This window comes from Coregonus lavaretus, assembly GCF_964263955.1.
Source record: "Coregonus lavaretus genome assembly, chromosome: 16".
NCBI classification, from domain to species: Eukaryota; Metazoa; Chordata; class Actinopteri; order Salmoniformes; family Salmonidae; genus Coregonus; species Coregonus lavaretus.
In genome coordinates this window covers 22073606-22089859 of record NC_140003.1, presented here as the reverse complement: position 1 = coordinate 22089859, position 16254 = coordinate 22073606, and the positions used below count along the sequence as shown (strand labels likewise).

At 43.1% G+C, this 16254-nt stretch overlaps 1 protein-coding gene across 1 annotated transcript in view; it reads right to left on the bottom strand.

The window, feature by feature from the left end:
- LOC311144057 (voltage-gated delayed rectifier potassium channel KCNH8-like) overlaps positions 1–16254 on the bottom strand; it is a gene marked incomplete at its 3' end in the record, with an annotated part of 201314 nt that overhangs the window by 12479 nt on the left and 172581 nt on the right. The window contains exons 9-10 of the mRNA XM_084179997.1: positions 13934–14133; positions 10105–10354 (exon numbers count right to left, since the gene is read on the bottom strand). Of these exons, the coding sequence (XP_084036123.1) occupies positions 10105–10354; positions 13934–14133 (450 nt within the window). The remainder of the gene's footprint in view (positions 1–10104; positions 10355–13933; positions 14134–16254) is intronic.

The window sequence follows — 16254 nt, the reverse complement described above, 5'->3', positions numbered from 1 at the left end:
AGCTTGTGGAAGGCTACCCGAAACGTTTGACCCAAGTTAAACAATTTAAAGGCAATGCTAATTGAGCTAAATTTAAAGGCAAAATACTAATTGAGTTTATGTAAACTTCTGACCCACTGGGAATGTGATGAAAGAAATAAAAGCTGAAATAAATCATTCTCTCTACTATTATTCTCACATTTCACATTCTTAAAATAAAGTGGTGATCATAGCTGACCTAAAACAGGGAATTATTACTAGGATTAAATGTCAGGAATTGTGAAAAACTGAGTTTAAATGTATTTGGCTAATGTCTATGTAAACTTCCGACTTCAACTGTATATGTTATATATGCAAGGCAGCCCCCCTCCCCTCAGTCCCCTGTGTCTGTGTTAACCCGTTGTCTCCCCTGACTCCCAGGCACCTCTGTGTTTGAAGGTAGACCTGGCTAGATGTACTCTATGGGCAGTGCTCCACTGCTCCCCGCTTGGTTTAATAATCCAAGTGTTTTAATAATTTAATACCCGTCCATTAATAATCTCAGAGCTGCCATGTGGCTCACCTGCCTGCCTTCTCATTGATGTGTGTGCCATGATTAGAGATATAGGCTGGGAGCTTGGCGTTTGGAGATACAGTGGGGAGAACAAGTATTTGATACACTGCCGATTTTGCAGGTTTTCCTACTTACAAAGCAAGTAGAGGTCTGTAATTTTTATCATAGGTACACTTCAACTGTGAGAGACGGAATCTAAAACAAAAATCCAGCAAATTACATTGTATGATTTTTAAGTAATTAATTTGCATTTTATTGCATGACATAAGTATTTGATCACCTACCAACCAGTAAGAATTCCGGCTCTCACAGACCTGTTAGTTTTTCTTTAAGAAGCCCTCCTGTTCTCCACTCATTACCTGTATTAACTACACCTGTTTGAACTCGTTACCTGTATAAAAGACACCTGTCCACACACTCAATCAAACAGACTCCAACCTCTCCACAATGGCCAAGACCAGAGAGCTGTGTAAGGACATCAGGGATAACATTGTAGACCTGCACAAGGCTGGGATGGGCTACAGGACAATAGGCAAGCAGCTTGGTGAGAAGGCAACAACTGTTGGCGCAATTATTAGAAAATGGAAGAAGTTCAAGATGACAGTCAATCACCCTCGGTCTGGGGCTCCATGCAAGATCTCACCTCGTGGGGCATCAATAATCATGAGGAAGGTGAGAGATCAGCCCAGAACTACACGGCAGGACCTGGTCAATGACCTGAAGAGAGTTGGGACCACAGTCTCAAAGAAAACCATTAGTAACACACTACGCCGTCATGGATTAAAATCCTGCAGCGCACGCAAGGTCCCCCTGCTCAAGTCAGCGCATGTCCAGGCCCGTCTGAAGTTTGCCAATGACCATCTGGATGATCCAGAGGAGGAATGGGAGAAGGTCATGTGGTCTGATGAGACAAAAATAGAGCTTTTTGGTCTAAACTCCACTCGCCGTGTTTGGAGGAAGAAGAAGGATGAGTACAACCCCAAGAACACCATTCCAACCGTGAAGCATGGAGGTGGAAACATCATTCTTTGGGGATGCTTTTCTGCAAAGGGGACAGGACGACTGCACCGTATTGAGGGGAGGATGAATGGGGCCATGTATCGCGAGATCTTGGCCAACAACCTCCTTCCCTCAGTAAGAGCATTGAAGATGAGTCGTGGCTGGATTCTTCCAGCATGACAACGACCCGAAACACACAGCCAGGGCAACTAAGGAGTGGCTCTGTAAGAAGCATCTCAAGGTCCTGGAGTGGCCTAGCCAGTCTCCAGACCTGAACCCAATAGAAAATCTTTGGAGGGAGCTGAAAGTCCGTATTGCCCAGCGACAGCCCCGAAATCTGAAGGATCTGGAGAAGGTCTGTATCGAGGAGTGGGCCAAAATCCCTGCTGCAGTGTGTGCAAACCTGGTCAAGACCTACAGGAAACGTATGATCTCTGTAATTGCAAACAAAGGTTTCTGTACCAAATATTAAGTTCTGCTTTTCTGATGTATCAAATACTTATGTCATGCAATAATATGCAAATTAATTACTTCAAAATCATACAATGTGATTTTCTGGATTTTAAAAATTACAGACCTCTACATGCTTTGTAAGTAGGAAAACCTGCAAAATCGGCAGTGTATCAAATACTTGTTCTCCCCACTGTAAATACTCTCTCACTCACACACACAACCTCTAACGCACACACACACACACACACACACACACACACACACACACACACACACACACACACAGAGTATACCAAACATTAAGAACACCATAACTCTAACCAGTCATCAATCCAATGCCACCTGACCTTTTGAGACCCTGACATGTGGATGTATGACACAGGTGCGTGTGTGCGTGTGTGTGTGTCATAGATCCACATGTCAGGGTCTCAAAAGGTCAGGTGGTATTGGATTGATGACTGGTTAGTGTTATGGTGTTCTTAATGCGCACGCACGCACACACACACACGCACACACACACACTGAGTATACCAAACATTAAGAACACCTTCCTAATATTGAGAACAGCCCCAAGTATTGATACATTTGATATCCATGCAATATCCATCCCTCCATCCTTTCATCTGTTTATCTGATGGCACCTTTCTATTCTGCCTTAGTGACGTTAAAAACAACTCACTGTTTCCAGCTAAGTCAACCTCCAGCTACAAACCCCCCAGGAGGACCAAGTCAGTCGGTGGCTGCTCAGCACAAACACCTATCTGTCCCCTTCCACAGTCCACGGGTGCAGAGGGAGGCAGACAGACAGGACTAGACCCACTGGAGCATGATCTGGTTAGTGTGCAGATTCTCTCTCTCTCTCTCTCTCTCCTCTCTCTCTCTCTCTCTCTCTCTCTCTCTCTCTCTCTCTCTCTCTCTCTCTCTCTCTCTCTCTCTCTCTCTCTCTCTCTCTCTCTCTCTCTCTCTCTCTCTCTCTCTCTCTCTCTCTCTCTCTCTCTCTCTCTCTCTCTCTCTCTCTCCCTCCCTCCCTCTTTGTGTGCTTGTGAGAGGAGACAGAAATGATTAATCATGTATAAGACTCCATGTTCCACACACACAGCACACAGAGCAGACACCAACACACAGAGATAGAAGGATAGTACGACTAGGGAAGAGAGTGACTTGAAACAGGAGAGAGAGAGGAGCAGTATGGAGAAAGTCGAAGATTGGAAATGACAGAAAGAAGTAAGTCATAAAGAATTTCCAGTGCTTGAAGTATTATTCTTCACTATATTATTCTCAGTGAAATCCCATTGAAAACATATAGAGATCAAATGTTGGAAGAGGGTTTCTTGTTCTTGATGTTCCAGTAGCAGTAGGACAAAGGGGCATGACCGATAATTGGACTATCTGAACTATTCCACCCATGTCTTTTCACCCAGTCTTAGAGGGATACTGCTCCTACATAATTCTAGGGTCTATTGAACCATGTCTCCTCCCACACAACCCCTGTGCCATGGACACACACATTAATCCCAATAGCCCTAATGCTGAAACGCTATTACAACTCCAGTACCACTTCCTCTGTCTCTTCTCTGTCTCTCTCTGTCTCTCTTTGTCTCTCTCTGTCTCTCTCTGTCTCTCTCTGTCTCTCTTTGTCTCTCTCTGTCTCTCTCTGTCTCTCTCTGTCTCTCTCTGTCTCTCTCTCTCTCTCTCTCTCTCTCTCTCTCTCTCTCTCTCTCTCTCTCTCTCTCTCTCTCTCTCTCTGTCTCTCTCTGTCTCTCTCTCTCTCTCTGTCTCTCTCTGTCTCTCTCTCTCTCTCTGTCTCTCTCTGTCTCTCTCTGTCTCTCTCTCTCTCTCTCTGTCTCTCTCTGTCTCTCTCACTCTCTCTGTCTCTCTCTCTTTGTCTCTCTCTGTCTCTCTCTGTCTCTCTCTGTCTCTCTCTCTCTCTCTCTCTCTCTCTCTCTCTCTCTCTCTCTCTCTCTCTCTCTCTCTCTCTCTCAATTCAATTCAATTCAATTCAATTTCAATTTAAGGGCTTTATTGGCATGGGAAACGTGTGTTAACATTGCCAAAGCAAGTGAAGTAGATAGTAAACAAAAGTGAAATAAACAATAAATATTAACAGTAAACATTACACTCAGAAGTTTCAAAAGAATAAAGACATTTCAAATGTCATATTATGTATATATACAGTGTTGTAACAATGTGCAAATAGTTAAAGTACAAATGGGAAAATAAATAAACATAAATATGGGTTGTATTTACAATGGTGTTTGTTCTTCACTGGTTGCCCTTTTCTTGTGGCAACAGGTCACAAATCTTGCAGCTGTGATGGCACACTGTGGTTTTTCACCCAGTAGATAAGAGAGTTTATCAAAATTGTGTTTGTTTTCAAATTCTTTGTGGATCGCTGTAATCTGAGGGAAATATGTGTCTCTAATATGGTCATACATTTGGCAGGAGGTTAGGAAGTGCAGCTCAGTTTCCACCTCATTTTGTGGGCAGTGTGCACATAGCCTGTCTTCTCTTGAGAGCCAGGTCTGCCTACGGCGGCCTTTCTCAATAGCAAGGCTATGCTCACTGAGTCTGTACATAGTGAAAGCTTTCCTTAAGTTTGGGTCAGTCACAGTGGTCAGGTATTCTGCCACTGTGTACTCTCTGTTTAGGGCCAAATAGCATTCTAGTTTGCTCTGTTTTTTTGTTTGTTCTTTCCAATGTGTCAAGTAATTCTGTAATTTTGTTTTCTCATGATTTGGTTGGGTCTAATTGTGTTGTTGTTGTTGTTGTTGTCCTGGGGCTGTGTGGGGTCTGTTTGTGTTTGTGAACAGAGCCCCAGGACAAGCTTACTTAGGGGACTCTTCTCCAAGTTCATCTCTCTGTAGGTGATGGCTTTGTTATGGAAAGTTTGGGAATCGCTTCCTTTTAAGTGGTTATAGAATTTAACGGCTCTTTTCTGGATTTTGATAATTAGCGGGTATTGGCCTAATTCTGCTCTGCATGCATTATTTGGTGTTTCTGCTCTGCATGCATTATTTGGTGTTTTACGTTGTACACAGAGGATGTTTTTGCAGAATTCTGCATGCAGAGTCTCAATTTGGTGTTTGTCCCATTTTGTGAATTCTTGGTTGGTGAGCGGACCCCAGACCTCAGAACCATAAAGGGCAATAGGTTCTATAACTGATTCAAGTATTTTTAGCCAGATCCTAATTGGTATGTCAAATTTTATGTTCCTTTTGATGGCATAGAAGGCCCTTCTTGCCTTGTCTCTCAGATTGTTCACAGCTTTGTGGAAGTTACCTGTGGCGCTGATGTTTAGGCCGAGGTATGTATAGTTTTTTGTGTGCTCTAGGGCAACGGTGTCTAGATGGAATTTGTATTTGTGGTCCTGGCAACTGGACCCTTTTTGGAACACCATTATTTTTGTCTTACTGAGATTTACTGTCAGGGCCCAGGTCTGACAGAATCTGTGCAGAAGATCTAAGTGCTGCTGTAGGCCCTCCTTGGTTGGTGACAGAAGCACCAGATCATCAGCAAACAGAAGACATTTGACTTCAGATTCTAGTAGGGTGAGGCCGGGTGCTGCAGACTGTTCTAGTGCCCTCGCCAATTCATTGATATATATGTTGAAGAGGGTGGGGCTTAAACTGCATCCCTGTCTCACCCCACGGCCCTGTGGAAAGAAATGTGTGTGTTTTTTGCCAATTTTAACCGCACACTTGTTGTTTGTGTACATGGATTTTATAATATCGTATGTTTTTCCCCCAACCCCACTTTCCATCAATTTGTATAGCAGACCCTCATGCCAAATTGAGTCAAAAGCTTTTTTGAAATCTACAAAGCATGAGAAGACTTTGCCTTTGTTTTGGTTTGTTTGTTTGTCAATTAGGGTGTACAGGGTGAATACGTGGTCTGTTGTACGGTAATTTGGTAAAAAGCCAATTTGACATTTGCTCAGTACATTGTTTTCACTGAGGAAATGAACTAGTCTGCTGTTAATGATAATGCAGAGGATTTCCCCAAGGTTGCTGTTGGCGCATATCCCATGGTAGTTATTGGGGTCAAATTTGTCTCCACTTTTGTGGATTGGGGTGATCAGTCCTTGGTTCCAAATATTGGGGAAGATGCCAGAGCTAAGGATGATGTTAAAGAGTTTAAGTATAGCTAATTGAAATTTGTGGTCTGTATATTTTATCATTTCATTGAGGATACCATCAACACCACAGGACTTTTTGGGTTGGAGGGTTTGTATTTTGTCCTGTAGTTCATTCAATGTAATTGGAGAATCCAGTGGGTTCTGGTAGTCTTTAATAGTTGATTCTAAGATTTGCATTTGATCATGTATATTTTTTTGCTGTTTGTTCTCTGTTATAGGGCCAAAAAGATTGGAGAAGTGGTTTACCCATACATCTCCGTTTTGGATAGATAACTCTTCGTGTTGTTGTTTGTTTAGTGTTTTCCAATTTTCCCAGAAGTGGTTAGAGTCTATGGATTCTTCAATTACATTGAGCTGATTTCTGACATGCTGTTCCTTCTTTTTCCGTAGTGTATTTCTGTATTGTTTTAGTGATTCACCATAGTGAAGGCGTAGGCTCAGGTTTTCTGGGTCTCTATGTTTTTGGTTGGATAGGTTTCTCCATTTCTTTCTTAGGTTTTTGCATTCTTCATCAAACCATTTATCACTGTTATTACTTTTCTTTGGTTTTCTGTTAGAGATTTTTAGATTTGATAGGGAAGCTGAGAGGTCAAATATACTGTTTAGGTTTTCTACTGCCAAGTTTACACCTTCACTATTACAGTGGAACGTTTTGTCCAGGAAGTTGTCTAGAATGGATTGAATTAGTTGTTTCCTAATTGTTTTTTGGTAGGTTTCAACACTACTTTCCTTCCATCTATAGCATTTCTTAATATTATTCAGTTCCTTTTGTATTTGATGCCTCATGATTGAGTATTGCTCTGTTCAAGTAGACTGTGATTTTGCTGTGGTCTGATAGGGGTGTCAGTGGGCTGACTGTGAACGCTCTGAGAGACTCTGGGTTGAGGTCAGTGATAAAGTAGTCTACAGTACTACTGCCAAGAGATGAGCTATAGGTGTACCTACCATAGGAGTCCCCTCGAAGCCTACCATTGACTATGTACATACCCAGTGTGCGACAGAGCTGCAATAGTCATGACCCGTTTTTGTTGGTTATGTTGTCGTAGTTGTGCCTAGGGGGCATATGGGGGAAGGAATGCTGTCACCTCCAGGTAGGTGTTTGTCCCCCTGTGTGCTGAGGGTGTCAGGTTCTTGTCCAGTTCTGGCATTTAGGTCGCCACAGACTAGTACATGTCCCTGGGTCTGGAAATGATTGATTGCTCTCTCTCTCTCTCTCTCTCTCTCTCTCTCTCTCTCTCTCTCTCTCTCTCTCTCTCTCTCTCTCTCTCTCTCTCTCTCTCTCTTTTCTCCGTCTCTGCTTCTCTCTCGTTCTGTCTCTGTCTCCCTCCCTCTCTCTCCCCCTCTTTCTCTCTGTCTATCTCTCTCTCCATCTCTCTCTCTCCCCCCTTCTCTTATTTCCTCTGGATTCACATACCTTATTAAAGTTATATTCGATGTGCCTCAAGTAAATATACAGTAGTAATCATAAAACCCTTGTCAACATAAATTGCTTCTTAAGCATTTCACTATAGCCCCTGCTGCAGGACTAACCATTCCAGACACGAAGACTCACACGTCATTAGACACAGTAGCTGCTTGCTTAGGGTTAAGGTTAAGGGTTAGGATTAGGGGTTAGGGTTAAGATTAGGGGTTAAGGGTTAAGGGTTAGGATTAGGGGTTAGGGAAAATATAATTTAGAATCTCGTCCCCACAAAGATAGTAAAACAATGAGCTAGGTCTCCTCCCAGTCTCCAGGTCAGTCTGATTGAACGTCAGCTCTCTGCGAAATTTACTTGACTGTGGCTAGTCTACTGAGAAAGGATCCTTTGTCAGTTTGTCACACACTCAACTCTGTGTGTCTGTGTGGGTGTGTGTGTTCGTGCATGTGTGTATGCGTGTGGTAGGAGGTACTTGAAAGTTAATTTGTTGTTTCATTACATGGCCTTGAATTATTTTTCCAACAGACAATAATTCATAATTCTGATCATAGTTACCCTAATCAAATTCAACATTTCAATATGTCATTGCAATAATACTAATAGGCCTCTTCTTCAACACAAGTCATAACCTGCAACAAGAATCACAGTCTCACGTCATTTCTTGACGTCCTTGGACAAACATCTCTTTTTGCCTAGTAAACTGACTTCATTTCCTGACGTCCTGTATTTAGGCTAACAGCTCCCGCATGAGTTCCAGACAATGTAGGCAAACAGAAACAACTCTATAGTGCTTGAGGCGTCACTACAGACCCGGGTTCGATCCCGGGCTGTGTCGCAGCCGGCCGCGACCGGGAGACCCATGAGGCGGTGCACAATTGGCCCAGCGTCGTCCGGGTTACAGGAGGGTTTGGCGCTCTAGCGACTCCTTGTGGCGGGCTGGGCGCATGCACGCTGACTTCGGTCGCCAGTTGTATGGTGTTTCCTCCGACACATTGGTGCAGCTGGCTTCCGGGATAAGCGAGCAGTGTGTCAAGAAGCAGTGTGGCTTGGCAGGGTCGTTTTTTCAGAAGACGCATGGCTATTGACCTTCGCCATACGAGAATTGCAGCGATGGGACAAGACTGTAACTACCAATTGGATATCACGAAAAAGGGGTACAAAAATTAGCACATTAATTCCTACTGGGTTAAGTTAAGGGTTTGGGATAGGGTTAAAATAGGAACAACTCTAGGGTTAAGATCAGGCATTAATTCCGATTGGTTAACAGTTCAGGCACTAATTCTGATTGGTTAAATTAAGGGTTTGGGATAGAGTTAAAACAGAAAAACACAGCCAGGTTAAGTTTAGCCATTAATTAAGACTGGCCTTGCTAATTCATTGTGGATGTATGGCACAGTGGTCTAAGCAGTGAGCTCCTTCTCCATAGATTGCTGGTTCAATTCCAGCTCCTGACACTTGTTTTGAGTTGGGGTTTTTTTGCCTCTAGTGGACGGTTTTGACAGCTTCTCCTGATGTCCTGGGGACCTGCAAAAACTCCAAATTTCTACTTGAATCTGGAGTGATCTCGCTGGTCATAATATAGCTTAGTTCCCATCGATACAGATTAGCCTGTCAATATAAGATGCATCAGCTGCTTGGTGCTGTAAAGGTTAACTCGATTTAAGCTGGTAGTGATTGGGGTTAGGGGGTTTCCAATCTGGTGCTTCCCTGTAATTCAACCTGGACTCAGGGGCACACGTAACATAGTAAATGTAAACCCGGGACACTCCAATTATGATATGTTATGCATTAATTTGTGGATGTCCATCATCCATTTCGTTTGATATGTTACCAATTCCAATTCGTATGATATGTTACAAATTGCAATTTGTACAATATGTTACTAATTTGAAAACATATGACATGTTACAAATTCCAATTTGTTGTGACTAACATTTGCTAGGTGGTTAACACTAATGTTAGCTATGTGGCTAACGTTAGCTAGGCTACAGGTTAGGGTTAAGGGTTAAGGGTTAAGGTTTGGGTTAGGGGAAGGGTTAGCTAACATGCTAAGTAGTTGCAAAGTAGCTAAACAGTAGTGAGTAGTTGCAAAGTTTCAAATGAGCTAAAACGCTAAAGTTGTCCGTGATGAGAGTCAAACACGGAACCTTTGGGTTGCTAGACATTTGTGTTTTACGTCTACCCATCCAACACGACCAACCACCCTACTTTAGTCTAATGTAGCCATACCAAACGTAACATATCATACTAATCTGGGTGTCCCGGATTTATGTTTACTATGCTACGTCTAGTCTATGTCTATGAGACCAGGTTGTGTAATTCACTGCAAATGCATGTGTATTGAGTGATAGTTTAGAAAACAAAAGCAGGTCTGCTAGAATGTGGATGTCATCAGGTATATGCACTTATGTGTGTGTGTGTGTGTGTGTGTGTGTGTGTATGCATATGCATATGTGTGTGTGTCTGTGTGACTGTGTGTGTGTGTGTGTGTGTGGTGTACACATGTGTATGTGCGTGTGTACATGTGTGCCTGCGTGCGTGCGTCTGTGTGCCCTATGTGTCCTTACCTAGTATAGCCAGCACAGTGTTGTCCTTCAGCACCTCCATGGACCCGGAACAGACAAAGTAGATGGCCTGCAGGGCGTCTCCCTGGCGGATGAGGAACTCTCCTGGGGCGCAGAACGATGTCTTGATGATGAGGGACAGGGAGCGCAGACAACCCCTACTGGCCGACTCAAACAGCGGCAGCTGCAGCAGCTCCTTATTCAGGTGCATGGCGATGTCCGCCCTCAACTCGTCTGGGAAGTCCTTCAACAACTAGAGAGAGAGGGGGGTGAGAGGGGGATGAGAGGGGATGAGAAAGGGGAGTGAGACAAAGAGAATAAAATATGAGAGATTGAGTTTGGACAGAGGGGATCGACAGATGAGAGGGAAAGTTGAAGAGGTAGAACGGGGGAAGAGAGAGAGGCAAAACAAGTGATATGAATTGAGAGAATAACTGAGAGAAGAATCAATACAGGAGGCATTTAATTTTTTACCAACAGGAGCATTGGGAACACGAAAAGAAAACAAGATTGAGAGAGACACCCCTATCAGACCAAAGCAAAATCACAGTCTCCTTGAACAGAGCAATACTCAATCATAAGGCATCAAAGCCAAAGGAACTGAATAATATTAAGAAATGCTATAGATGGAAGGAAAGTAGTGTAGAAACCTACCAAAAAACTATTAGGCAACAACAAATTAAATCCCTTTTAGACAACTTCCTGGACAAAACGTTCCACTGTAATAGTGAAGGTGTAAATTTGGCAGTAGAAAACCTAAACAGTATATTTCACCTTTCAGCTTCCCTATCAAATCTAAAAATCTCTAACAGAAAACCGAAGAAAAGTAACAACAATGACAAATGGTTTCATGAAGAATGCAAAAACCTAAGAAATGAATTGAGAAACCAATCCAACCAAAAACATAGAGACCCAGAAAACCTGAGCCTACGCCTTCACTATGGTGAATCACTAAAACAATACAGAAATACACTACGGAAAAAGAAGGAACAGCATGTCAGAACTCAGCTCAATGTAATTGAAGAATCCATAGATTCTAACCACTTCTGGGAAAATTGGAAAATACTAAACAAACAACAACACGAAGAGCTATCTATCCAAAATGGAGATGTATGGCCCTATAACAAAGAACAAATAGCAAAAAAAATATACATGATCAAATGCAAATCTTAGAATCAACTATTAAAGACACACTGGATTCTCCAATTACATTGAATGAACTACAGGACAAAATACAAACACACCAAAGGCCTGTGGTGTTGATGGTATCCTCAATGAAATGATAAAATATACAGACCACAAATTCCAATTGGCTATACTTAAACTCTTTAACATCATCCTTAGCTCTGGCATCTTCCCCAATATTTGGAACCAAGGACTGATCACCCCAATCCACAAAAGTGGAGACAAATTTGACCCCAATAACTACCGTGGGATATGTGTCAACAGAAACCTTGGGAAAATCCTCTGCATTATCATTAACAGCAGACTAGTGTCGTGTATGAAGATTATGACTATTCTAGAGGAACAAAGCGTGGATGTTTATCTTAGTTCAAAAGTAGCCAGTTGTAGGGTGACGCCGCAGGGGAGACAGGTGATTGGACAGCAGAGGGAGCAACCCATATTTTGCCATTGTTTATAAGTATGGGCTAGACAAAGAGGGGGTCAGAAACAGACAGATTATCTTTGGGACGCTGTTTCTCTAGACACTGCGGGTCTGTAAACTTATGCTGACATCTTGTGATATGAATAAAACTTCTAATCAAAGTGCAGCCTAAGCGGACTCTTTGTTTGACAGCAATAACCACCAGCACACGACGCGACACGACACTAGTTCATTTCCTCAGTGAAAACAATGTACTGAGCAAATGCCAAATTGGCTCTTTATCAAATTACCGTACGACACACCACGTATTCACCCTGCACACCCTAATTGACAAACAAACAAAACAAAACAAAGGCAAAGTCTTCTCATGCTTTGTTGGTTTCAAAAAAGCTTTTGACTCAATTTGGCATGAGGGTCTGCTATACAAATTGATGGAAAGTGGTGTTGTGGGAAAAACATACAACATTATAAAATCCATGTACACAAACAACAAGTGTGCTGTTAAAATTGGCAAAAAACACACACATTTCTTTTCACAGGGCCATGGGGTGAGACAGGGATGCAGTTTAAGCCACACCCTCTTCAACATATATATCAATGAATTGGCGAGGGCACTAGAACAGTCTGCAGCACCCGGCCTCACCCTACTAGAATCTGAAGTCAAATGTCTTCTGTTTGCTGATGATCTGGTGCTTCTGTCACCAACCAAGGAGGGCCTACAGCAGCACCTAGATCTTCTGCACAGATTCTGTCAGACCTGGGCCCTGACAGTAAATCTCAGTAAGACAAAAATAATGGTGTTCCAAAAAAGGTCCAGTTGCCAGGACCACAAATACAAATTCCATCTAGACACCGTTGCCCTAGAGCACACAAAAAACTATACATACCTCGGCCTAAACATCAGCGCCACAGGTAACTTCCATAAAGCTGTGAACGATCTGAGAGACAAGGCAAGAAAGGCCTTCTATGCCATCAAAAGGAACATCAAATTCGACATACCAATTAGAATCTGGCTAAAAATACTTGAATCAGTTATAGAACCCATTGTCCTTTATGGTTGTGAGGTCTGGGGTCCGCTCACCAACCAAGAATTCACAAAATGGGACAAACACCAAATTGAGACTCTGCATGCAGATTTCTGCAAAAAAAATCATGCAGAGCAGAATTAGGCCGATACCAGCTAATTATCAAAATCCAGAAAAGAGCCGTTAAATTCTATAACCACTTAAAAGGAAGCGATTCCCAAACCTTCCATAACAAAGCCATCACCTACAGAGAGATGAACTTGGAGTCCCTTAAGTAAGCTGGTCCTGGGGCTCTGTTCACAAACACAAACATACCCCACAGAGCCCCAGAACAACAACAACAACACAATTAGACCCAACCAAATCATGAGAAAACAAAAAGAGAATTACTTGACACATTGGAAAGAATTAACAAAAAAACTGAGCAAACTAGAATGCTATTTGGCCCTAAACAGAGAGTACACCGTGGCAAAATACCTGACCACTGTGACTGACCCCAACTTAAGGAAAGCTTTGACTATGTACAGATTAAGTGAGCATAGCCTTGCTATTGAGAAAGGCCGCCGTAGGCAGACCTGGCTCTCAAGAGAAGACAGGCTATGTGCACACTGCCCACAAAATGAGGTGGAAACTGAGCTGCATCTCCTAACCTCCTGCCAAATGTATGACCATATTAGAGACACATATTTCCCACAGATTACAGAGATCCACAAAGAATTCGAAAACAAACCAAATTTTGATAAACTCCCATATCTACTGGGTGAAATACAACAGTGTGCCATCACAGCAGGAAGATTTGTGACCTGTTGCCACAAGAAAAGGGCAAACAGTGAAGAACAAACCCCATTGTAAATACAACCCATATTTTTGTTTATTTATTTTCCCATTTGTACATTGTTACAACACTGTATATAGACATAATATGACATTTGAAATGTCTTTATTCTTTTGGAACTTCTGAGTGTAATGTTTACTGTTAATATTTATTGTTTATTTCACATTTGTTTACTATCTACTTCACTTGCTTTGGCAATGTTAACATATGTTTCCCATGCCAATAAAGCCCTTAAATTGAATTGAATTGAATTGAAATTGAATTGAGAGAGAGAGAGAGAGAGAAAGGGAAAGAGCAAGAACGAGGCGTGAGAGAGAGTGACAGCATAGTCGTCAGACTGCTTAGTCCTCTTTTGTTACAACCCACCTCGCTGACGTCGATGCCGTTGTTAACAGACCAGGTGGTCTGGAAGCACTCCAGCATGCGTTGCTCTAGGGCCTTGGGCAGACGGTGGACCCTGATGAAGTCCTTCAGGTCCTTGGTACGGGTGTGGTAGAGGGAGCGCCGAGAGTACATCCTCTGAATAATGGCCGTCACGTTACCAAACACCACCGCATGCATCAGGGCTGGGGGCAAAGGGACAGGGAGGGGTTAGTGTGTGTGTGTGTGTGTGTGTGTGTGTGGAGGGGGGAAGTGGGGAAGTGGGGGTGGGGGGAGTGTATGTGTGTGTGTGTGTGTGTGTTCAATGTAAGAATCAGTAATAGATAATACTTAATGATACAAACAGAAAATAGTTTAACATACAAGATACAGATACCAGATGCACAACAATCATCTGCACCAAACCCAGAGAGATCAGGCAGTAATCTGTTACAGTCATACAGTATCTACAGAGGGTACACTGCTCATCCCTCTCCTCACCCCAACCTCGGCTTGAACCAGGGACCATCTGAACACATCAACAACTGCCTCCCACCAAGCAACGTTACCTATCTCTCCACAAAAGCCACGGCCCTTGCAGTGCAAGGGGAAACAACTACTTCAAGGTCTCAGAGCAAGTGACGTCAAGGATCAAAATGCCACTAGCGTGCACCGCTAACTAGCTAGCCACACCGGTTACACTCACAGCGTATCAATAGCATACCTTTGCCAAAATAGAGGTCTAATCTCACTGCCTCTCTCTCTCCCTCTGATTTCCTTTCTTATCTTTCTTTCCTGCTTCTCCTTCTCTCTGTGTGTCTGATTACGACTCCCCCTCTCCCACCTTCCATATCTCTCTCTCTCCCTTTCTACTCCCCCTCTCTCTCTCTCCATCCTGTTCATTGACGGCAAATTATTGTTGAAATTCTTATACAGGGACCCTCGAAGTCAATCTTAAATGAATAATTGTTTATTGTAAGCGCGCTGGAGAGGTTCCAACAAACTTGATGCACCAGTGAATGTCTGTCAGGAGCTCTAACGGGGCAGTTCCGTTAGTTCTCTTATATTTAACATTTAACATTTAACATTTAAGTAATTTAGCAGACGCTCTTATCCAGAGCGACTTACAAATTGGTGCATTCAATTTAGGATTGCCAGTGGGACAACCACTCCCTTTTTCTATTTTCTTTATGGGGGGGGGGGTAGAAGGATTACTGTTATACTATTCCAGGTATTCCTTAAAGAGGTAGGGTTTCAAGTGTCTCCGGAAGGTGGTCAGGCGTCCTGGCATCGTGAGGGAGCTTGTTCCACCATTGGGGTGCCAGAGCAGCGAATAGCTTTGACTGGGCTGAGCGGGTACTGTGCTTCCGTAGAGGTAGGGGGGCTAGCAGGCCAGAGGTGGATGAACGAAGTGCCCTCGTTTTGTAGTAGATGCGAGCTTCAACTGGAAGCCAGTGGAGTGTGCGGAGGAGCGGGGTGACATGAGAGAACTTGGGATGGTTGAACACCAGACGGGCTGCAGTGTTCTGGATAAGTTGTAGGGGTTTAATGGCACAGGCAGGGAGCCCAGCCAACAGCGAGTTGCAGTAATCCAGATGGGAGATGACAAATGCCTGGATTATATACTGCAGACAAGTCATATTTGCATGATTTAGCTTATTCATAATTAATTCATCATTAACATCTGCTTCATTCATGTGACCGACCAATACTGGGTCATGCATGTGATAGACCAATACCTCACAAGGCTTCTTTTCTCTAAGCTGAGACCTTGAAACTGAGATACCTTTCTTTCTCAAAACAAGGGTCTGGGCGTACTGCCAAATTGCAGATACTGATAGTGAGGGTTCGTTCAATCAGTCACTTGCATGAACACAGAAAACGGTTATTAGAAAACACAGAAATGTATAAAATAGAAAAGCACCAACATAAGATTTTCCATCACACTCCCCTCCCCTCTCTCCATGCTGACAGCTCCTGTGGAGAGGAGAGGAGGCTCCAGTCTGACAGTGATCTGATCTGCACAGTTGCAGCAGGCTCTGCAGAGGAATGGACCCACCGCTGCACGCACGCACACACACACACACGTTTGTTTTACTATCCTTGTGGGGACCAAAACGTTTATTCCCATTTCAAAATCCTATTTTCCCTAACCCTTAACTCTAATCCTTAACCTAACCCTAACCCTAAGCTTAACCCCAAACCTCTAACCCTAAAACTAAACTGAACCCTAACTCCTAACGCTAAACCTAACCCCTAACCTTAATTGTAACCCTAACCCTAATTGTAACCCTAACCCTTAGCCTAACATAGCCTTTTTACTTTAC